Raw genomic sequence first — 24,624 nt, 5'->3', positions numbered from 1 at the left:
CCTCTCGAATTTCTGAAATAAAACCCAAATGTTGAGAACCGTTGAAGTCGTCGACCTTGAAAGGACATCCATTGAAAAATTTATTCGAACCAGCTTCCGACGTATTGCTAAACGAAACAAAGACTATTTTTTACACAGAAAGATTCGGCGTTCCGGAACGAAGATTAATTACAATTTGAATAAGGATAATGTGAACAAATGAGATGGTTGTCGGTGGGTGTGGGTGCGGATACGCATTAAGCGCTTTTAGAATTAAAGGATCTTTGATTAAACACGCACTGACGCTTTTCTGGTCCTAGTCACACGGTTCCACCCTATTTGGGACTACTAAGTGGGATTAAATGGCTCTTATCTACGTGGGAAACCCGTTTGTCCAGAGTATTTAAGGTGAAGCTGGCGGGATTTGGTTTGATATTGGGGCATGCAACCGGATGACAGTCTTAATTTATTGGAATATTATAAGCTTCTGTAGGAAAGGGTTAAAAAGTAACAAAATACTAAGGTATTATCCAGTAGTAATTACAAATTTAACAAGATTTTCAGAGCGTTATAGTAAGTCGCAAACTGTATTTACTAATGTTGTGCAAGCTGTGATATGTGATACAAAGTGTAAATACCACTTATATTATAGTAGACATGACAGTAAGACTTTAAACAGCTTTCCATTTCACCTGGTTAAAAGAAAAAAATAAAAAGACGCGTTGTATATATTCCCTGGTTTATAATTTTTTTAATACACATACCTACTGTTCATTTTATGACACATTATACCAAGGCGTCGGTTAAAAGCACATAAACAAATAACATGTATACTATCCTCTTTTTTTTAAACAACTGCATGCATCTGTTTTTCTTTGTAACTTGTTTATTATTGTTTCAATGAATGCAGAATTCAACTAAAAAAAGTAGTATCTTTTTTCTTTTCATAACTAATTTTCCATCAACATTAAATCTGTGAAATTTATTTGTAAAAAATTTTACTTTCCTTTAAATCATAATGCATGCATTTTAGATTTTTCATTTTAGGAGAATTGTTTAATAATATTTTGACATAACAATGATGTTGGATTCTTCGTGGAGATAATGCATACTGCGGTAAGTGTAATACTTAAAGTTAATACAAGATTAAATTTTAGAGTAACTGTGTTTGCAGCTTTTGAGAAAATCGTAAATAGCTATTTTTGCAATAAGTTGCGAAATGGTAGTAAGTATTTTACGCACTAGACATGAAGTTTGTCATGAGCGTAAGACATACTTCGCACGTGTAGCAGACCAGATTTTTTCTACAATCGCAGCAAAATTTAAAAATAAACATTTCAAGTCACACTTCTGACAATTAATTTAAAATTGACACTTGACTTGACAAGATTTAGATTTTTATTGATACAACTTCAAGTAAGCCACTAGTAATAGATGAAGCATGTTGGTTGTCTAGTAAGAAATTGTTTATCAACAAAAAAAAATTGTGCCTATTTTAGTGTTAATGCAATTTAATGCCATTATTCGATCAATGAAATAAGGAAACATTATAAAATTGTGTCTATAATTATAAAAAACATCAGCATGATTCCGAAATCCCGTCCGACGTCGAACAAGTAGCTGAAGCCTCCCTAACATTAATTCCTGAAAAGTCGAACCAAGTCTATGGAACAACCTACAATATGTTTAACAAATGGTGTGATCAGAAAAAAGTGCAGTGCATTTCAGAAAAAGTGATTCTGGCATATTTTTCCGAAATATCCTTAACTCTAAAAGCGTCAACTTTATGGAGTAACTACTCAAGGCTTCGAACTCAAATTTACGTGAATAAAAATATCGACATTAGTAAATACACAAACGTTATCGCATTCTTGAAAAGAAAAACTGACGGTTACCGCCCTAAAAAATCAAGAATATTTTCCAAAGAAGAAACAGAAAAATTTATTAAAGAAGCGGATGATACAAGTTATTTATTATTATTATTAGTATTATTTTAGTGCGATCGTGCGGGCATTGCTTGTTATGCCCGCGCTAATCAAGTGATTAGTTGCTAGAATGACAAAATCTGGAAGAGAAGAAATTCCTTAAACATTGTAGGCGTCATACTTGCGTTTGAAACTGGAAACTGAATCATACATTACAATGTCGGAGGGTAGAGAATTCCATGATTCGAATATTCTGTTTACGATAAAATGTTGTCTAACGGTGGTCTGAAATTTATCTTTGGACAGTTTTAAGCAGTGTTCTCTAGTTCTACTGTTATGTACTAATGGAAATAAGTGTTTAATAGGAGACCGAGGAGTTTTTAAGACCTGAAACATAATAATTAGATCTCCTCTCTTACGACGCGACGATCAGAGAGCGTAGGAAGCTGCATCATAGATAATCTGTCATTGTATTTTGGACGAGTACGTCCAAACGGGATTCTTGATGTTTTTCTTTGCACTGACTCGAGCAACAGTACATTCTTTGGAAGCGTAGGAGCCCAGACACTATTAGCAAACTCGAGGATGGGCCAAATATAGGTCTTACAAAATTTACTGACGACGCCAAAGTGACTTTTTGCAAATACTTTACTGAGGAGAAACACCAGTGAATTTTCCTTTTTTACAACACGCTGAACATGTTCAGACCAAGATAGGCAAGAAGTCATGAACACTTCTAAATCCGATAGTGATTCCGATTTTGTTAACTTGGAATTATCAATGGTATAATACGTATGTTGCGGGTTATTTTTACCAATATATAGAACCGAACATTTAGATACGTTTGGAGGTAGTAACCAGCCAGAGCACCATTCACCGATAGCTGACAAGTCGTTTTTCAGGATAGACTAATTGTCGCTGGTATTATATATCTTTATATCATCAGCATACATGGCGAAAGGTGATTGAATAATGTCTTTTAAATCAGCGGTGTGTGCTAGGAATAATAGTGGACACAAAATCGATCCTTAAGGTACACCACTCAGGACCGGAATATGCTCGCTTATGGCGTCACCAACCCTCACTCGAAACGTACGATTAGACAAAAAGGCGCCAATCCAATGAAGTAGATCCCTCACTATTCCAAGATTTTCAAGCTTGGCTAAAAGCCGGCGTTTGAGAACTCTATCGAAAGCTTTGGAATAATCCAAATAAACAACATCAACTGGAACTCCCGAATCATAACGCCGGATCCAATCCGAGAGACAGCAAAGGAGGTTGGAAATTCTGGACTTGCCGGGAAGAAAACCGTGCTGTTCTTCCGGAATAAGATGTTGATCCAGTAGGAACTTAATGAGAGTTTCATAGATTATAGACTCCATGGTTTTAACAGGGAGGTCAGACTAATGGGCCGATAATTACACGGATTGAACTTATCCCCCTTCTTAAAGATAGGTCGCATGATTGCTGTTTTCCAATCAAAAGGCAAGATGCCTGAAGTAAATAATTGTTTCATTAAGAGACTCAGAGGTAGAGAAAGACGTTCGGCACAGTGGGCCAAAACGGAAGCAGTAATTGCGTCCGACCCAGGGGATTTAGATCGTTTAAGTTTCTTCAAGTTACTGCAAATTACATCTTCAGGGAACTCAATACTATCGAGGGAGACATTCGGCTTGGGTATTATTGCACTAGGTAACGTTTTATCAGTTTCAAGAGTGAAAGTTTTAGAAAATGTGTCTGGGAAAATAATTGCAACAGTAGCACAGTCATCAGTGATTTTGTCGTACTCGTCTCGTAATTGAAGAGTCAACACCGCCCCGGAGAGTTTGTTACGGATATGTCTGTAAAAACGCTTAGTATCTGTAGAGTCGGCAAGTTGCTTTTCGTATGCGATACGAGCTTCTCTAATTGTGACTGAAAGATTATTGGAAAAATTACGATGTGCTTTATAGTCGTTTCCATTTCCTGATCTCTTAAATGCTCGCTATAGGGCTCGTTTAGTTCATACCATTTTTAGAATTTTTTTACCAATCCATGGGTTAGTTGAGGATCTTTTGTTACTAATACTAGAAGAGTATTTAGACACGAGGTCGAGCACTGTGGTCTTAAATAATTCCCAATTATCTGCGACCGAGGAGGTAGCGAACATCGACGGTCAGTGAACATCGGTTAAGGCCTTATTCACAGATCCGTAGTCAATAACAGCTCTGGTATATGTGACTGTTCTTTCCTTCGAAAGCGTGCAAATCTGGAAATTAGCCTTGAGGGTGGAGTGATCTGACTTTCCGACAGGATCAAGGTATTCTAAATGGGCCAGAGAGTTGTCGTCGCTAGTGATAATTAAGTCCAATGTCGAAGGTTTTTGATTTATCCTGTACCGGGTGGGTTGCGTTACCAACTGAGTTAAGTGACTATTCGATAACAGGTCGACCAATAATTGAGAAGATGGAGAACAAGACTGAGAAGCGTTTAAGGGCCACTTTAACCAAAAATAAAAAGATGTTGATAAATGTCAGTCATCTCTGAGATGCACTGGATAAGGGAGTGGTCATCTTCGATGATGGAAGTAGGTGGCCGGTAAATGCAACCTAACAGAAACGTCAACCTCTTATTTGCTATCTTCAGAAATATGGAGTCAATGTTACCCATGTCGGCTGAAATGGGAATAACTGCAAAGTTCGCGCAGATGTGATCAGAGATATAAACACAAACACCTCCACCTTTGTTGTTGCGAGGACCTTTTCTAAATATTGCTTATCCATCTAAGGAAATCGGCGGGTCGGTCACTAAGGGGGTTAACCAAGTTTCTGAAAGTCGTACAAATGATGGTTTCAGTTCTTTGACTAGGGTGCATAATTCGTCATATTTCACAAGTAATGACGCAAGGTTAGTGTAAATAATAGGATGAGTAAAATAGTGTGCATTAACAGACGCCATTTTTAGTAAAAACGTTATACAATAGTGGAAAGCCAGTAAATTTACTTGGAAGAATGACTTAAGTTCACGAGTGACTGAAGTTAAGTCAATCAAATTAAGATTTTCTGGATTGTAAGCTCTCTTAATTTTTCTAAGTATTTTTCGACAAATGTTACTTCTGTGATTCACAATCGGGTAAACGTTATACAATAAATCTATAACTCCTTGAATATCGTTTGTGTATTCACGTACAAGGCTAAGAATATCATTAAGACCTGATGCCTTATCCAAGAACCCGACCACTTGATCAAAGCTCAGCGGATACTGTTCGGTGCTGTTCAGTAAGTCTTGGGCAGGTAAAAGCAAATCAAAAGTCGGAGTTAAACTGTCGCAGAAGTCACTCGTCTTTTTCTTTTTTAAAGCATCATTTACTTTACTGGAAGTATCACCAGAGAGATCTAGAGGTGAAATTTCGGGGGAACTGACGTTGTCGTCAATCTGCCCTTTTCTAGGGGTCTCTTCAATGCTTACTGTGCAATTAGGGTCCTGATTTGATGAAGTAGCATTAGGACCTTCGTTAGCATAATGGCCAGTCGTTTTGCATTTGTAGCAAACGTCATATGTCAAAAAACCCGGTAATTCGTATCATCGTATTTTAACGCTAGAGAATCGGGAAGAATAATGCTGTCGTCAGGTTGAACATACATGTATTTGCGAAAACTGAGTATATGCACATATTGTTCGTCTTGAATGCCCGTTCTAATAAAATACATAGGTGAAACAGGGACAAATCCTAGGGATTTAACTCTGTTTTCAAAAACAATATGAAGAATAGATGGGCAGACGATTGATAAAATTAATCGGCGAGCCGTGTTTAATAAACGACGTATACCGACGTCAACGTCTTTAACTTTAATAGAGGGATGCACCGTGACAAGGTCATCAACCAAAGAGTTCGAAGTAAGGTAAATACAAATACGGTTTTTTGAGATTTTGGATGCAAACAAGATATTTTTGGGTGTCACAGCATTACCTATTGCCACAATGTAATCCTGCAAATTCAAAGTATCAACAGCGGTGATAACTACCTCTTGTTCTTGGTTGCTCGCCTCGTACCTAAAGAAAGAAATTTTATCGCCAATCAAAAAAAAGAGCGCTGATAAGCAAATATTCGAATATAACAACTAAATCAAATCGCAAATCCTTAGGAATATAGCAACCAGCGGAGTATTCCCGGTAAAAAAACCGGGACAACCAATGCTCTCACAAACCGATCACAATCAAGCGCCTTTTCCCGAATAAAAATCAGAACAGACTCACCAAATTAGAGGTCAGACCCAGAGCCTAGAAAAGTTTGTGCACTCACATTCCCCACCACTTGATATGACTGATGAAGGTAAAACGATTATTTGCAATTTTAACAAATTATTTATTTTATTAACATTTAAGGTTGCATTAATTGTTGGCAGAATAGAGGAACTTATATTTTTAAGCACAGAAGACGTTGAAGATGTATTGACTTTTTTTATAAAAATTAACATTCCCATCACAAAAACCAAAATTTCAAGACTGTTTACAATCACTGAGGGAAATATTAATGGAATACATTTTTTAGAAATTTTTCGCGAATATGCTAACCTACCTCCTGCACATGTTGATTATCAACGCTTTTTTCTTTATTACAGAAATGGAAAATGTAATATACAACCGGTTGGTATCAACACCATAGGAGCAATACCTAAAAAAATTGCAAGTTTGCTGTGCCTTTCTAATCTCAGTGAATTTACCAGCCACTGTTTTCGTCGATGTTCAGCTTCTCTGTTAGCAGATGTTGGGGTCAATATGTCAATGTTAAAAAGACATGGGGGTTGGCATTCTTCTTCAGTTGCCGAAGGATATGTTGAGAACTCTTTGGAAATCAAAAATTTTATTGCGAGGAAAATTCTAGGTGACAAAAGAGCAAAAATCTCTAAAAGCGAACCCATGAATTCCTCAAATTTATTACACGTATTAAACTTAAGTACCAACTTGATACACGCAAATATAGAAACTTTTAGTACAAACATTTTTTCATGAAATTTTGAATAAATGATGAACATACAGATTTATTAGAAAAAATCAGCGGTATAATTTTGAATATTCTGGTTTTTAATATTAAGGCAATAGTACAAAATGCACCTCAATTGCACGTGCTGCACGCTGAAATATCATAAGTAGTGCGCGGAATTAAATCTCACTGCTGCAATCCTCCAGTTGAAGGAAGGTGTGTTTTACGGCGAGTAGTGGGGACGTTTTGATCTGGTCCGCAAGGACGTCCACAGTGCGTCTCACTAGGAGTGTTTACGTCTGCTAAAAAAACTACTTTTATGCGCAAATTCATTGCTGAGACATTGCCTCCCTTGCCTCATAGAACAAGACGTCTCTGGAAACGGATTAACAGTTGCTTCAAAAATATAAATACATTGATAAAGGACAAGATTATGCCTGTAGTTCTAGCGAGTTTTCACATTTGAATATGCTCCGATCAGCATTATTTAAGCAAGGCCTCATATGTCAATTCCGACAGTAGTACAGTGTAATTAATACTAATAATAAAACATTGTGGTGTACCGTTCTTGAGATTTGATCAATAAAAAATAGAATTAATCATTTTTGTAATAAGGGCCTCACTTTAAGATGAAAAAAAAACAAACCACCCAATCAATGCTTCGACTACGAGACCTTTTATATATATAATATACATACAAAATTTGAGAACAATCGGTAAAATAGTTTCGGAGATAACCTGTCTAATAAAAATTTGACACAGATGACAGACAGACGGAAACGAGAGCCCACTTTTTTGTATTTTAGAGGTCATGAAAGTTCGAGAAAACATGAAAGTAGCAAATCGCCTGATGAACTCGATTACAATTAAAATGTAATCCGTTGACGGAATCATGATAATTTAAAACAACCAAGCATTCAAGTGGATCTTCACTCATAATAATATTGTGTAGAGGCTGGTAAAGTATTAATTGGCTATTAACTGTACGGTTTGGGATGCAATAAATGTTCAGCGCTCTTTTATGTGTTCAGGCTTTAATCATTTATCTCTTCAATGCGATATGACGATATGAGTTATAAAAATAACCCCACCTGTCCTAACTACATGGGAACAGATTTGTTGAAAGACTGTAAAGTAACCACTTTAAAATATGTGTAATGTGAATCCCTTAAAGAATTCGGATCGTGAACTTTGGGATATTCATAATTGTTTCTAAAAACCAACTGCAAAAATTTAAAGGACTTATACTTAGTGATAAAAAGCAGTTACAGCAATCACCCTTGCCTGATATTTGTTTGTCGCCTTCTAAATCGATTTCCACCTGCAAAGTCAATTCATCTTTGTTATGCTACCTACTATCAGAACGTACGTGGACTATGTACAAAAACAAGAAAATTCTATTTGTCTTCTATCGACTCAACAAATCTTCACGTACCTAACAGGTATTACTGAAACATGATCGAATAATCGTTCTATTAATTTTGAATGATTTCAGGTATCTAGGTATCAAATTTTTAGGGAAAGTCATAATCAAGAATTGACTAATATTTCTAAAGGTGGTGACCTTAAATTGGCCGTAGTTGAGCACATCAAAACTTCTGCATGTTACAGACTTACCTATGAAGATATAAACATATCTGATACTCTATCTATTATTTTATTTGAGTTGGCCATGGAAATATTTGTCATGTAAAAGTCATGCATTAAAGGTTATGTGTGACTTTTACAGTTTATTCAAACACATGACAAATATTTCCATGGCCAACACTAATCTGAAAACTTTTTGATCACCCTTTGGTTAAAATTTCTTGGAATTTTCATAGAATTTTTATGTTTGCACCACCACAATGTCCCAGTGAACATTATGTTGTTTTTCGAGTTTTTAATGTCGTTGTATTAATTGTACGGTTATCGTTCCTTTGACTATTTTAATATTTTAGAATTAAGAACGCACTGATCGACATTATCTCCATCAACTTGTCTTCATAATGTTTTAGCTGACTATTATTTGAACCGTGGTAAACATTATCAACTAATAGTTAAAACATTTGTGTGGTGCCCAAATCACATGAACTATTTGTGTCCGAGGATCTGCATCGTCCTTGCTTCCGAGGATGAATTTTTACTACCTGAGACTGAGTATAATTTTCGCAAATGCAATTTTCATTTACTCTATGAATCATTGCCGAAGTGGTTCCTGTTAATGATTGTATAGAATAATAAAATAATGAAGATGTACTACATTTCTACAAGATATTAGATGACATTATCCAACTTTCTGTATCCAGAAAACAATGTCCTGCCAGGAAACTTGTATGATAACTTCTAATGTGTTAAAATAAAATAGAGGTGGTAAGCGAGAACGCTGTGTGTATGTTTCTGGGGAAATTGTCTTAATAAAATTTTAAAATGACGCCATTAAATTTCTAATAGATAAGTAAATTGTAATAGACTATCTGTAATCACTAAGTTAAAGTTTCGATCTTGTCAGTTACAAAGAAAGTATTGTTATATAGCTTTAAAGCTGAATTGTTACACTGCATTTTACAAATTTTGGTTTTTATGATCCTATGTTCGCATAAGGTTTAAAAGTAAGGATACTTTGCTAAACCACAAATGTAGAGGCATGTGTCATACTTAATATAATTTTCAAGTGATATTACTTGGTAACATTGTGCGATATTATGAAATTTTAATTAGCGTTTTACCATCTACACAATAATTATAACGTACTCCTAAAATGTCACAGACATCACTTCAGCCTCCAGCAGTTTCGGAAATTATCCGTTTAATTAAACTGTGGTAAAATATTTCATAGATCTTATGTTTTAATGTAAATTTCTAACTATTGTCATAGGTTCATTAGTCATTACTCTTATATTATACAAATTAAAACTTTATTTGCATGTAAGTATTATAAGCTTTTAAAAATTTTGTCATATAAAAATGTCACCCATAAGAATTTCTATGATATAGTATATAATGTACCCTTATTATTACTACTTAATAATTTGAAGAAAAAACAATGTAGGAAACCAAGAAACAAAACCCGTTTTAATGTTCAGGTTCTTAATATACAAAAAAGAAATGGTCGCAACTTGAAATATCCATCTTATTTCCCTAAAACTGTTTGCAGAACTTTTGTAATATATTATTATAATGACATATGATAAAAGTTTCTGGTAAAAGTTACAGATTTAGAGCCATCTCATTTGTAGCAAGTGATACCTCTTTTATATGCATTATGTAAGGCAAATATATTCTACAAATAATTATTGTTTTTTAGAACACAGTTGAATAATATTTATGGTTCAATGCAGTGAAACTTTTTACAACTAATGAATTAATATAAAACAAACGAACGATACCACAACATACAAAATCTAGGAAACTATTGAAACCTACGCTCATTGCTACTGCTTCCGACTAAATTTATCATCAATTAATATGTACCTATACACTGAAATAGAGCTTTACAGAACAATTTCAAAGGCAAACGATGAGAATCGATAAACTGTAAATTGAATGTGATTAATTATATGACCTTTCATTGACTTCTTATGACATAAATCACTGTTCTTAACTTTATGTGAATAAAAAGAATCGAAATCGAATTGTAAATAATATCTATTTAAAACAATAATATAGAATACTAAATATTTTCATCGTCACTGTAATGTTAGAGTTTACTGATTTCTAGTAACGAATATAATCGTTTCCATTTTGGCAAACTGGAGTCATAGTTAGAGAGCATGTTAGCAGATGTCGTATTTGCAGTTTCCTGTAATGTTAAAACTGCAGTATTGATTTCTTACTGAAAATCAGGTTGGCGCTCGTGGATTCGCAGGAAGATTACCAATACACATTGCAATTACATGCACGAACGTTTGACGTTCACTTCACAGATGTCGCTGTATTTGATCTCGTTTAAATAGCTCTAATCTTTGTTATCTTAACGGCAGCAAGTGGTAAAGCCTCAGATAAGATGAGAAAAAATAAATTAGTAGTGTTGCTCTAAGGTTTGTGCATAGATTTGATATTATTTACCTGCAACTAATCATTCTCGACAAGTTATTTGTATAAACTTTTGAAAGAATTGTTCTCCCAAGTTTTTTGCCCGAATGTCACTCTAAATTTATTAGGTAAATAATCCTCCCTCTAATTCTATCTCTTTCATTAAGCAATCCCTGATTTATTAAATTTAGACCCAAGTTTTGGGCGGTTCTGATTTATGACAGACAGAAATAAATATCTCTAGTTAATGGAGATGGGTCTAGGAAAAGCGCATTGTTTTATGGTCATTTGTAATTTATCGTCTATGAGCCTTGTTCTCTTGAAAAGAGTTGTAGCTGTAATTGTAAAATATCGCTTTGAGATTCATGTCGAAACTATTTCTTGTCCACCACGATTTGTTGGTGGCTGTCGAGAGGGCTCCAGAAATATACAAATTAATCTGAATTTGTAAATACGGGAAATAAATGAATTGGAAAGCTCTAGTCGCCGCTTCCATCATTCGTATTTAAGCCTTCCTAAGCACCCAATAAATCAAACAGTGTTACCCCAAAAATATAATCGCAATTCAACACCCACTTAGCACAGATTTTTTAGCATTAAAGTCATGGAGGAAAACAAAAAGAACATTGTCATAATAGGAGATGGATATGTGGGGAAGACCAGCATATTGAACTCAATAAAAGAACAAAAATTTGAGGAACAAATCCCTAACGTGTAAGTACAAACAAAATAAAATTCGCACGCAACCATGAAACCGCGTTGTTAATTAATGCATGCGATTAGGGAAATACCAGAAGAATATTCTAGCACTTCACAAATCCTAACAGATCCGCTGTAAATTTAAATCATGTGTGAGTTAATTCAGGTTACAAATCATAGCTGCTTGCGAATTCAGATTTCTTAGTTGTAATTTTAAACACAAAACCCTTTAGATACGACGATTTCGAATGGATTCAAACAATAAATGGTAAACAATATAGACTGAAGTTCATAGACACAGCAGGTCAGGAAGAATTTGCCATGATAAGAAAACTTTCTTATAAAGAAGTAAAGTTGCTAAAGCAATAATTTTAATTTATTGTGTTCAATGACAGCTAACTTTTTAGGCAAATGTATTTTTGTTGTGTTTTGCTGTTGATGACAAAGTTTCATACGAAAACATGGAAACTAAGTGGGTCCCAGATTTGGAAGAATACAGTGATGTCCCTATTATTCTCCTAGGTAAAAAACGTCTAAAATTGACATTTTTAATAAGTAGATTTTAGGAACTAAGAGCGACCTTCGTAAAAACAAATCAAACTGCATTAGCAGGGACGAAATTAATAGGTTTCAGAAGAAAATTGGTGCTCTCTTTTATGTGGAATGCTCAGCAAAGACTCTTGCTGGAATTGAGGACTTGAAGAAAAGGATATTAAAATTCGTTGCTAAAGAGCGTTCTTGTGTCATTCAGTAAATATGAGAAAATTTATTTATAGAGAATGGCTGTGCTAGAATTTAGGCAATAAATGTAGCAATATTTAATAATGTACGTTTGACGATTGTTTTTATTTGCTTATCATCGATAATCAAATTATATTGGACTGATAGTTCATTATTTTAACCCGGTATACGTGTGTCATCGGTTCGTACCTATTCATGCGACGGTATTAAGCAACTCTTATCTTATCATTAGATTTAAAATAAATAATCTAATAAAATTTTTGACATAAGTAGCTTTACGATTGCTCTCAAAATATTTGCCACAATATGTTTCTAGTACTTTTTAGTTCACGTTTAGTTTTTAAATCAGTGTAACTATTTACATGGGAAAATCTACGAACAGAGGTAGGAGATGAGCGATAATTATAATCAAAATCCCCATCTGGATTCGTAATTTACGTTTCGGTTTTTCTAATTTCATTTGCCGCTTGTGATCACGGTCGCTTTTTAATATAGGAAAATAATGAAACTAAATTGCGGACAAAATTAAATTTTGTAAATGACTTTCATTGCAAAATATATTCCAACAGCCCCTAAAAAAGCAAAGTGACAAAATTAGTAGCTGCATTAATTTCATGACAAAGCAAAAATTTTCCATTTGCCGAAAACCGCACGTTCGTAAAAATTCATTTGCCGCCCATACACATCTAATAATCCTTTATCAGTGCTGCATAAAATACCAAGAATTCCTGTCAAATTTAACGGATTATCTGAGGAGTAATAAATCATGAGTTCATATTTTAGGCTAGATACTCACGACACCCTCGACGCCCATTATTCTACATAATGAAAAACCAGATTAGGATAACAGTTGTTGGTGATGGCGATACAGGGAAGACATGCATGTTAATAGTATACAAAGACAGAAAATTCGATGAAAGGTATATTCCTACAGTGTATGTGTGTCATTTCTGTCTTGAGACTCTTTTTTCATCATTTTATGTGTGCAGGTTTGACGTTTATTCGATGACTGTACCAATAAATAAAAGAGAGTACACCGTGATATTACAAGATACAGCTGGACAAGAAGAATTCGACAAACTCCGCCAACTGGCGTATAAGGAAGTAAAATTACCACACATTATTTACCGAACAAATCGCATTACTTACTACAAATGTGTTCTAGACGGACGTTTTTATACTGTGCTACGCAGTAAATGACGTTAATTCTTGGGATAACGTTAAGGAGAAATGGGCTCCGGAATTAAAGAGATGTTGTCCTAGAGCGAAACTGATATTAGCTGGTATGTGTTCAGATTGAGGAATGTAAATATTAAGTATTTTTTTCAGCAACGAAATGTGATCTCGAAAGTGAAAGAAAAGTTCCTGTCAAAGAGGGTCAGAGACTCGCCAAGATAATCAAAGCTGACGGATTTATAGAAAACTCGGCCAAAATTGGAAGGAGTATTGATGAGACAATTTGTTTAGCACTCATGAAGTATATTAATGCAAGGGAAAATACTGGTGGTAGTAGCAGTAGTAGTAGTTGCGTTTTGTTATGATGGGAACTAATTTTATTTGTGTAATTTTATTGAATAAGGTATGATTGATTAAAAGTGCAATTTGCGAGCCATCACTCAACCAATGATTATGGTAAATGTTGAAAGCCGTTGTTATAGGAACTATACGTGGATGCAACTGACACTATGATGCATTTCACGAGTGTTGCTTTGAAGTCTTATTGTACTGTCTAGTTTTGTGGTTATCCATTATAACATGATTTAATTTAAGACGTATCTGTTCAGCAACCGCTCGCAAACTCAACAAGTTTAGTTAATCATTTGGGACAAATGGTATAAAACAAGGTTCTTTGTTAAAAATAAGTCTAAAATTTGTTATAACAATCCTTTTGTGTGATATATGTCAATATTTTTAATTTTTATGTTAAATTATAAATACTGTTGATGACAATGAGATTCTAGTATGTAAATAAATCTGTAACATACGCTGTCTAAATTTAAATTTATATATGTTGTTAAAACCGAGCAATATACCTACAATTTCTCCACTGTGACTAAACAAAACACGTTTGGCCTAAATCAATAATTACTCATTACACTGGCAGTAACTATAAAATTTAAAGGCCTCGATACAATTGAAACTATTTTTAAATCGCGAGCTGTTGCGTGAAAATGCTAAGTGAGTATGCAAACAGCACATGTTACAAAATTAAGTAATTTCACGTTTTCAGGAGATAATTATTGTGGAAAATGTAGCAGTTCTAATGTACACTAATTAATAATCTTCTGTGTTTCACGCAGGGTTTTTTGTTTTTGGAAGGCATCCGATGCTGGAGTATACCTATTGTCCTTGTTTACTTTTACTGTGTTTTCTCAATGTCTTTACAACCTAACAGCAATAAAGGCTCCGTAAACTTAATATGCCACCCCTAACATTATTCAAATAATTACACTCAAATGTTAGCTGCCGAGGTTTACTGAGGCCCTAAAACAGGATCACTTTCTTCCAGTGAACGGATCCTAGTTTACAAATGTTTGAGTGGAGGGATAGCTGGAATATATTTTATCACATCAGATTATCGAAAGCGGAAGTTGTTAAAAATATTACCACGTTGAAATTTACGTACAATATTCTTCGAAATTTGGTAAATGAAACCCTTTTCACTGTGTTAGAAACTAAGATGTATAACGTATAACAATGTTTTTCTCCAATATCTTTTCTGGGACTTGCATTATACATGTATACAAATGGAAACACTTTCCAACTTCTTTGGTGTAAACCGTGTTTAAGATATATATTTAACAAGAGAATTAGGATGAAATAAGATAATGTAGTCAAGCTCACATAAATGCCGTACAGATGACAATCTGATTTTGTATCCAGATGCTATTGATTCTCACACAACGTAAAAGTGTAAATGTAATGAATTTGTTAATTCTGAATAACTATAGGTAAATTTTTGCAAAAATCTCATTAGAAACAAAAGTATATACTTTCTTTTAGTATTCATAAAAATTATGTCTCAGTATACTCAGTGTTTATAAAAAAATCTAAAAAAAAACTAAGATATGTGATGATATAAATTGCAACATTTCAGGCTGAGTACTAAAATTACTTTGATTATTACAGTAGAGGACATACCTTTTTTTTATATGTCCATAAAATATTGCAACCTACATTTTTAAAATGATTTTAAAGCGATTTTTATTCAAAAAGTTCAAAAATAAGATATAGGTACTTATTAATAAGTCTAAGAAAAGATTCGGTGGAAACACGTATTATATAGCTGAAAATATTTTTTTTGGGTTATGCTGCTCAATAAACCGTAGGACTTTCGCTGTTGCCCTTGTTTGTATTTCTAGTAAATTAATGTAATATTAAGAAGCGCGCTCTTATTGATTGGCAGATTCATTTGATATTTTATCTTCAGGCAGTTTTTTTTAAAGAATTTTATACCTGGGTTGTATTCATTGTATCTGCTATACGCATCTATATTTACTGGTAATTTGATTTATAAAAAGTTTTAGAAAATTATTACCTGTAGAAAGAATTGGTCGAAGGTTATTTCGACAGAACTTCGCTCGTCCCTGTACTGTAATAAAACAAATCCAGGTTTTTCGAAAAATTATAAAATTTGATTATGAGAATTTGAGTTTTCCTTTGACAAAATTTTGTGATGCCATCATCAACATTTTTGCAAAGACACCTATATCACTTTGGATAGGTGCGGTGCAATATAATGATAACAATATTGTATTCCCAAATTTTTCAGAATTTCAGATTTTCATACTGTATGTTTTGTTGCAGAAGCTACTTTACTGATTATCGTCGCAATTATCTTTACAAGTTAAATCCCTAAATGAGCAGAAGATTACTACTTACTTTACTATATTTTTGTATCGTTTTTCTAAGTTGATGTTAACTGAATATACCAAATTCACTATTTTTGGGTTTTAATAAAATTTTATGATCACTTGGGCTCTATTAGACGATTAATGCCTTAACAACCTAGGCGCTCGGAGCCTTCGTCAAAGCAACGACAGCAGACGTGTGCCGTTTTGAAATTTACATGAATTACAAGGTTGTATATAAGAAATTATAGTCTCCCAAATACTACAAGGCTATATGGCCCCTCTAAACTTAATAATGGGATGCTGTAATTCCTTTTATGCGGCTGGCTACCTGCTCAAGCCTAGCGTCATAAATCAAGGATTTGTCTCAATATCTTGCCACCTCAACATCTACTGCTGGGTAAGTTGTATGTACAACTGCGGGTTTGCCTTATTAACTGCTCCATTGTCGTCTTCACAATACCCTAATTTTACAACAGCCATATAACCTTGTAGTAAGTATTTGGGAGACTTTACTTGTTGGTCAGAGCTTTAAGATTAAAGTTGTAAAATTTAAAAGGACCCAAAAATAGTGAGTTTAGTTATATACAAAAATATCAATATTTTTTTGAAATATTAATTCAACTTTGACACAGTATGATACGAGTATGTCTTTATAATTTTTGCAAATTTATTAATCCTAGGATGAACGATATGCAGGTACAAAATACTTTCCGATTTTGACCATAACATTTTAAGAAAAATGTTGTGTTTTGTGTTTTAAATGATTATTAACTTAAAAATAATAGTGACACAAATGTGTAAAGGTAGAGTACGTGTTCTTAGCTTTTCTTCGCAGTAGTGATGGCCTAATAAATAACATTATTACAGATTTATTATCAACTGAAAAAAAACTCTACCGAGTATTTTAACTTTAGTACGAAATTTTTTCAAGCTACTTTTACTTACTTTTTAACAAAATTAAGTATGACGTTAAAACCCACAATTAACAGCTAATGATTTTTATAATTGCAGCGTTCATCAAAAGTACTGATAGTTACGTTAGCGCTGCGTTAATCAGCAACAACTGCTGTAACAACAGAACGAGGGCGAAACAATTAAAAAGTTATTTGGACAAAAGTTCTGCAGTCTCTGAAGTACAATCAATCAAAACCAGTTCCTTATGAAAAAAATAAACTGCTTCATTCGGCAATTTGTTTGAGTCATCGATCTTGTATAACCAATTGTGAAAAATATGAGTATATGTATTGATAAACCACAAATATAGTCATCATATTTTGCACATTTTAGAGAGGATTTGCAGCAAAATTTGGAGATGATGTTTTAAAGTTTTTGAGGGGGTTATGTAGAAGCTCTTGTCTCGGGTTCGATGATTTTAATTGGAATTATGCTTTAGTTAAGGGTTTACGAAAACTTTAAAGCGTTTGCAAGATTTCAAAGCATTACGTTTTCCAGTTTTTAAGTTAAATAGTAAAGTGGTATTCGGTATAATGACCTCCAAAATATAGTGCGTCTATGGCTTTGACGTTTTAAATATTTTACGACAGATCCTCCATTAAATTCGACAGCTGCAAACCCCGGAACGTGCCACCGTCAAAGAGATATGCCGTACTTCTACGGTTTTCTCAGGAAAGCGAATTTGTGACACCCCGCTGTGCTGGGTTTTTCAAAATCTATAAAAGTTAAACTGTAGTTAACTCATCAAAACACTATATTACTAACTAACTATAGTAAAAAATATACATATACTTGACCTTATAAGGGCGATCTGGCTTAACCCGCTTAAGTCATACAAGTTTTACCAAGGTATATGTCAAGTGAGTTAAGTATAAAATTTTGATTTTTCTCCAGAAATCTGGTTATTTTAGGGAAAAAAATCAAGTTGAATTCATAAACCACAAGTGCTGAAGTATATTATTTATTAATTAGAATTATTTGGTTGACAGTACTGAACGGGCGTTACGCATTAAGATCCTTGTAAACTTATAAACCGTCACGTAATACCTGCCGAATTCAACAACAATGGACAAAACGATTAAATAATTTGCTTTATTGTTGGATTACTGGTTTTATCAAATATAACATAATACTCAATAAAATCGTTTGATTTTTTCTAACAAAATTTATTACAGAAATTACCAAGTAGCTGTTGCATCGAAAATCACGAGGTTTCGTTGGTTATAAATAAATACGGCCCTGTGCTGCCCCAAGCAGATGGTCTCTGGCGGTCGTCCCAGCATAATTTATGTTTTTAGAGTTTTGAAGGTTCGGTTTTTTAATTTAAGTTATATTTTTTTAGTAGATATGTATTTTCAGTGATCGTACTATGCTATACAAAATTTTGAGATGTCATTAAATTGTTGGTCGGGATGATCAGAAAAACTTTTGAGCTACTATTTTACTATCAACACGATATTCCTCAAAGACTGACTATATACACCAAGCACGGGCTCCTTGATAATTATAATTAATAGACCTAGAAAAAAGTTTAAGACTAAAGAGTGTTCTGTTTTTAAGGTGAAACATAGAACTTATTTTTTTCAAATAGAATGCCCTATATTCTGATTGTTTTTTTCTTAGGGCTAAAAACCCTATTTGTTTTCGATGTTCCAATGCGATGTTGCCAAGTTATTTCGCTTTTCTTGAAATTTTCTGGCAATAGGTTTTACAAAAAAAAGTTGCAGTAGGTTTTTTTTTTAATTTGGTGTACAATATTTTGTGGAAAGATAAATAAAGATAATCACTTTGCTGTGGTTTAAATAAAATTGCATTAGTAGAGAGTAAAATATTTTGTTTTTTGTTAAGTATTATCTATATATAAAATATAAAAAACTGACAGTTGTTGTGAATTTTTACTTTTTTAACTGGGATATATTAAAAGAACAAAATATAGTGTAAGATGCAGTAATAAAATACAGGGTATTCCATTAAAAAAAGATGTATATTAAAATCTTCTTTAACAAAGCATGTACCTCTGTTTATCTCTCCATAAAATATTGCAACACAGTTCTTAAAAATAACATTAGTTTTTTTTGTGAATCCTTCCATCGTTCAAAAAATTAAAAAAAATATATAGTAACGTCGAACCATCGCATCGCAATTTACAAAACAAAATACGATTATAGGAAGAGGCTGAGAAAAATACGAAAAAACATGTAGAGTATTCTATTTTAGAAATAATAATAATTAACTAGATACTGAGGACCCTGCGCTTGGTAACTCACGCTGTATATAAAATATTACAACAATGAATCCAGATTATCTCTGTAATAAAATTATTATCCACAGAACACAGGCGACAGATACATAAACAGATAGACCGAGAGACGGAAATAGGAAATTTATTTTTTCATATTCTAGACGTCTTGAAACGTCCAGAAAACATGAAAGTAGCTTTTCGGCGGATGAACCCTATTACAATACTTTTATAGCTTCCGCTTTGGAAGTGAAAATGATACAAATACCTTATTATTAAAATATGATTCTACAGGTTTCCCATTTTCGTTCGTCTGTGCTTAGAATATTGTGAAGTAGTGGTTTGTAAAAATACAACTCCCATTATCACTGTGAAATTTAAAATGTACTTTACAACATTATGATAAGCTACTTTCACTGTACTTTATTAATTTACTCTCAGATATATAAATGAATGGTACAAAGATTTCACGTTTTCATAGAAAAAAAAATCAAGATCTAGGGCAAACGCCACTGATATCTTCCAACAGTAGTAGAATACGATGTTAATATGATAAAGTTGTTAGGATAAGAATTTTATCTATTTGCTTTGTTTGTTATACTACTTGATCATTTGAATGAAAGATATCGGAACAATAATCATGATTAATATCATGAGAAGCAAACTTGAAATTGTTTAATTTGTAATGTGTGTCTATTGTTTTGAAGAAGTATCGCGTGATTAAAAAAATAGTTTCGAACATTGGAGGGAGGTTAATGAACGCCAGTCTACCATTGTTTAAAGTTTGATGTACTGTAATGTCATACATTTTTCATTTCAGCTTTGACGTGCCTTGCTAAATTTTCATTACCAAACTTCCAAATTTGAGAAGTATCGATGCACTCCACAACAATTAACAGTCCTTCAGTATGACTACTGCTTTTTAATAATATTTACTGAAGCGTAGTCTCCGGTTGGTGTGTTATTCATCTATACATCTTACTCCAACCCTATTCTTAAATTTAGGCGTATCCTAGAAATTATTGTCCAGTATTGTATTTACTACACGAGTACAAAGATCGTTGTATTTAATAAAAAAACTGTTTACTTTGTGTTACATATACCTAATAATGACGTTATATGTTGTCGTGACGTATATAAAACCCAATTCTGTTACATTTATAATGTGATTGTCAAAATTAATATTTTTATCTCCACGAAGAAGTTATTGACCCCATACACAATATTATTAATAAGTTTTCATTTTCATTGTCCATTATAAATACATAACATACAAATTAATTCTATTAAAGAAAATATTTTCTGCAAATAATTTGAACGTAAAAACTCCACCTCCTACCTCTAACTTAGAGTGCGAATTGTAAACAAACTTTTGTGAATCGAATAAAAACATGTGGAAGAACGTATTAAAAGTATCTACCACGGAAGACGTTTTATGAAATTTATCGAACCGGAAGTTTGAGTTTGAACGGTAAAAAGCAATGGAACTCTCAACCGAACTGGTAACTATTCGAATCTGGTTCACTCAATGTGTATCTCTTATCACTAAAACAAGATCGAATTGTGGAAATCAAACGTACGTGCCTGCAGTAAATTTGGCACAACATTCCATGATAAGTCGATAACACCGTATCGAATGTGGCTAATTTTGATTTGTGAGCCAGGTTTACCTGCAGAATTCATAAACCGGATCACACTTTGTGGTGGAAACCCAATGTCTGTAAATGTTAGCAGAGGTGAATCCTTAAGTATGAAGGTTATTTAAATTGAAGTACGCCCCGAGCTAATACATTCTGTTGCAAAAGAATCCCTCCCACTTTTACGGGTTCAATCAGAAGAATAATTATATTTTCATTAAAATTTTATTGTTTTTGTAGCAAAATGTTAAACAACGTAAAAATTTTAAGATGTCTGGAATTTTTTCAAACAATTTATTTAGTTCAGTATTCTAGGCGTATGAGTGTCCATAACAACCCTTTGTGGGGATAAAATGCCGTTGGCACATTTTCCCCGATCGCAAACGGGGTTGCATTTAAATATTCAAATCCAACACCGATTTATATCTCACTAGCTGTCCATTCCCAACATGAAAATCTCATATTTCACTGCAAGATGTTTGATAATGCAAAAACTAAACAGCCACTATTTATTGTTTTCGAGGATTTATATACCGGCCGATAAATCAGTTGTCCTGTGACAAATTCGTTGCAGCGTGAGGAATGCTCGTCCTGCGGGTCAACGATCCCCGCTTTAAATTAACATTTCAGCGAATGTCCTTCCTCTTATGGATGGCTTCATGTCTCATCGTCCGTTGGTAATATTTGGGGACTCAACATCCTTGTTGCTGGAATTGCCGTACATCACGTCTGCTCCGTGCTTTCCTGCTGCAACTGATATTGAGAAAGTGCACTGTTTCAAAGCTTGCCACATACGTTACATTGAATTTATTCATTTAATCTTGCCTCGCTCATAGAATTTTTATAGGGTTGATGCTTACGAAAAACTAATAAAACAGGAACGACGTCTTTAAAACGATGCTGCCACGCTCTGTCCGAAAGGTTCTTCGTTTAGATGGCAAACAAGAATCCGGTTGAGTGGTACTGGGTGATGATGGGTTGTTTAGGTTGATGTATGACTTAAAGTTGTTACCACACTTTTGAAAATAATTAGACCATAACTACACTGTCTCTTCAAAAACGCCACCGTATATAAATTATAGATTATTTTAATGCCATTGTAATCGATCGATTTTTAGTCCTCGAGCGAGCTGTTCTTGTTGTTTACCTGACACATTTACAAACATTGTTTTTCATTATTATGTTAAATTATGAATCTGAACATATACAGGGTTTTTATAAATGATTCTAAGGGCGTAGTTGGCCTTGGATTTCAAAAATCCCGCTTCACTGAAATTATGCCTCATTATGACAGTTCTCACTTGTCATTAATGTCATTTGTAACCTGTCATTTAGTCATCATTTTTATTGTTTTAACATTTTTCAAGTGTGAATTACAGTCATTCTCATTGATCCAAGCTCAAAACAACAAAATAGTCGTTTTCAAAACTTTTGGTGCGTGCGTACGAGAATTTTTGTTTCTGTGCTGGAAGCGAAGACCGTGAAAATAGTTTATTCTGTTGAACAAGACAAGTTCATTGTTATGTCTTATTAACGCAATGGAAAGGAGAGTGTGTGTATTCTGTAACCGATTGTCAGCAAGAACATCTGGCCAAACACCGTGATTTGATAATTCAAGAAACATCATTAGAGGCTCACATTAGAGATGTAATCAATAGATTCGTTCGAACTGGCAGTGTCGACAAATTTGAATCTCCTGGAACATCTTCAGTATCTGAGGAACTTGATGATTTGAGACGACTTGACCAGAATCCGCAAACATTTTTGACAAGATTTCCTCAGCAGTTAAGAGTTCCTGTTGCAACACGAAATTGAACAATGGGTCGAAAGTATTGACGAAAGTATGTTAGAGAACATTTTGAAATTAAAAAGAAAGTGAACATATGCCTTGAACAAAATGGTGAACATTTTCAATATTTATTGTGATGTTTAACAGTGCAATAAATTTGTTTAATAAATTAGTTTTATTTTTAATAGATGTGAAGCATTTAGACAATCAGTTATACAGGTGCGTGTGGTATTTGTCGTGAGTCCTTGGACATTTAGTAAAGTCCAAAACTGAGAGGCGGCACGTTTCCATGACCTACTTCGACCATATAACCATTTATAGAAACCCTCTACTATTAGCATATAAAATAGGATAATCAAATATTGTAAAGATGGAGTGAATAATTAATCTGATACAGTTGATTCGAACTTTTGTTAGCATCTTGAACGCTTATGAAATCCTTTTGTTGTATTAAAGTTATTAATAGACCCACCTGGGTACTAAAAGACCAAGTAATGGTATGCATTGATTAGGTTAATAAAAAAATTTGAGATCCTAGAATTACAGCATACAAATTTGTCTGCTATTATTCTCTAATCTCACAGCAATGTCGATGAGAATGGCTTCAATGGTGTATTTCTTTATAAGTCTGATATCTGGTCTGTTAGCTGCAATGTTTCTCTCTGTAAGTACTTATTGTGCGATCCCAATATAGCTTGTTTTCGGTGTTTTCAAGGAATGGACACGGAATGCAAGTGTAGAAGGGCGTAGTATTTTGGACTAAGTTTAGATTTGTTGCTAAGTCTTTGTAAATAGTATAGTACAGTATAGTGTATTTATTACGCCAAAGAAAAAGGGCAGTACAAAAATAGCAATTACCAAGTACAATATTACAAAATTAATTACACAATACAATTTAACGACATTCTCTTTTGAATCAATTGAAAGAAACATCAAAAAAATCAAGAGTGTCACAGTTATTTCCAAGTAAAATAAATGATTTTGAATGCGTAGTCGTGTCTAAGTTTGTAGTTAGACTGTGGTAGGATGCTACAGGATGAACTTATATGCTGAATTGTTTCGGGTTTTTCTTTACAAAGTCGACAACAATCGTTCCTTATATATGGATCTTGAATAGCAAACAACCTTCTGTTCCGGCAAATAAACTCATTTTTTGAGTCAAATCAATCACATTTTCTTTTTGATGTGAGTTTCATCTAGCTCTTTGAAGAATTTTCCATGCAGTTGTTTTTTGTTTCAACCCACTTATTATATTGTCTAGATTGTGGGGTATTGGTAGATTTAAAGGTGTGTGGTTCAAGTCTGCCCTTGCTATGGCGCAAAACATTTCGTTTCTTTTTGGGCGTCTCAGAAAATATTTCTTCAATTCCGAAACATGTGTCTTGTATAAACTTTCCAAGTTCTGGAATCCCCTTCTTTCGTTCTGTCTTGGTAATGAAAATCTCTCAATTGATGACTTCGGATAATCTCTTCTATATTGTGTGAATGATTTTCTCGTTGGTATGTTTAAATTTTCCAAATTAGTTTTGACCATTTAATTATTCCACAAGAATATGTAAGCAATGGAACAGAGAATGTATTTACTGCTTTCATTAAATTCTTTCCGTTTAACTGTCTTTTCAAAATTAATTTTAATCTTGCCAGGTATTGTTGTTTGAGTTTTTGTTTTAGTTTTGGTATAATCAACACGGGAAGACTGATGAAAGCCCAGATATTTGTATGTTTGGTTTCATTCTTGGGATTCGATTATTCCGCTATTCTGGGTTATATATGGTATTTGTTGTTCAATACCTTTTCTGATTCCTTGAGTCTTACTCGACACTCATTTCT

General features: G+C 33.7%; 3 protein-coding genes across 6 annotated transcripts in view; 2 read left to right on the top strand and 1 right to left on the bottom strand.

Annotated features, from left to right (window-relative positions):
* The window catches only part of LOC135126740 (monocarboxylate transporter 12-like), a 301,612-nt gene that overhangs the window by 227,106 nt on the left and 49,882 nt on the right, over positions 1–24,624 (bottom strand). The window lies entirely within an intron of this gene.
* LOC135126737 (rho-related GTP-binding protein RhoQ-like) lies at positions 10,819–12,409 on the top strand. 3 transcript variants are annotated; one of them, XM_064052854.1, is made up of 5 exons: positions 10,819–10,886; positions 11,476–11,595; positions 11,814–11,928; positions 11,988–12,102; positions 12,147–12,409. In XM_064052854.1, the coding sequence occupies exons 2-5, from the start codon at positions 11,486–11,488 to the stop codon at positions 12,332–12,334; spliced, it is 528 nt and encodes a 175-aa protein (XP_063908924.1). In that variant the 5' UTR covers positions 10,819–10,886; positions 11,476–11,485; the 3' UTR covers positions 12,335–12,409. The 3 variants fall into 3 exon arrangements, with proteins under 3 accessions (XP_063908924.1, XP_063908922.1, XP_063908925.1); XM_064052852.1 differs by lacking the exon at positions 10,819–10,886 and adding an exon at positions 10,893–11,009; XM_064052855.1 differs by lacking the exon at positions 10,819–10,886 and having other exon boundaries at positions 11,039–11,595.
* On the top strand, positions 12,557–14,322 carry LOC135126736 (ras-like GTP-binding protein RhoL). 2 transcript variants are annotated; one of them, XM_064052851.1, is made up of 5 exons: positions 12,557–12,705; positions 13,105–13,241; positions 13,311–13,425; positions 13,487–13,604; positions 13,651–14,322. In XM_064052851.1, exons 2-5 carry the CDS (start codon positions 13,147–13,149, stop codon positions 13,860–13,862), a joined length of 540 nt encoding a protein of 179 aa, XP_063908921.1. In that variant the 5' UTR covers positions 12,557–12,705; positions 13,105–13,146; the 3' UTR covers positions 13,863–14,322. The 2 variants fall into 2 exon arrangements, with proteins under 2 accessions (XP_063908921.1, XP_063908920.1); XM_064052850.1 differs by having other exon boundaries at positions 12,561–12,705; positions 13,105–13,256.

This window comes from Zophobas morio, unplaced genomic scaffold (assembly GCF_036711695.1).
Source record: "Zophobas morio isolate AGI-343-1 ecotype UQ-CSIRO unplaced genomic scaffold, CSIRO_AGI_Zmor_V1 ptg000011l, whole genome shotgun sequence".
In the NCBI taxonomy this organism is placed as follows: domain Eukaryota; kingdom Metazoa; phylum Arthropoda; class Insecta; order Coleoptera; family Tenebrionidae; genus Zophobas; species Zophobas morio.
The sequence above is the reverse complement of the archived record's forward strand: the minus strand, read 5'-3'. Positions and strand labels throughout refer to the sequence as shown.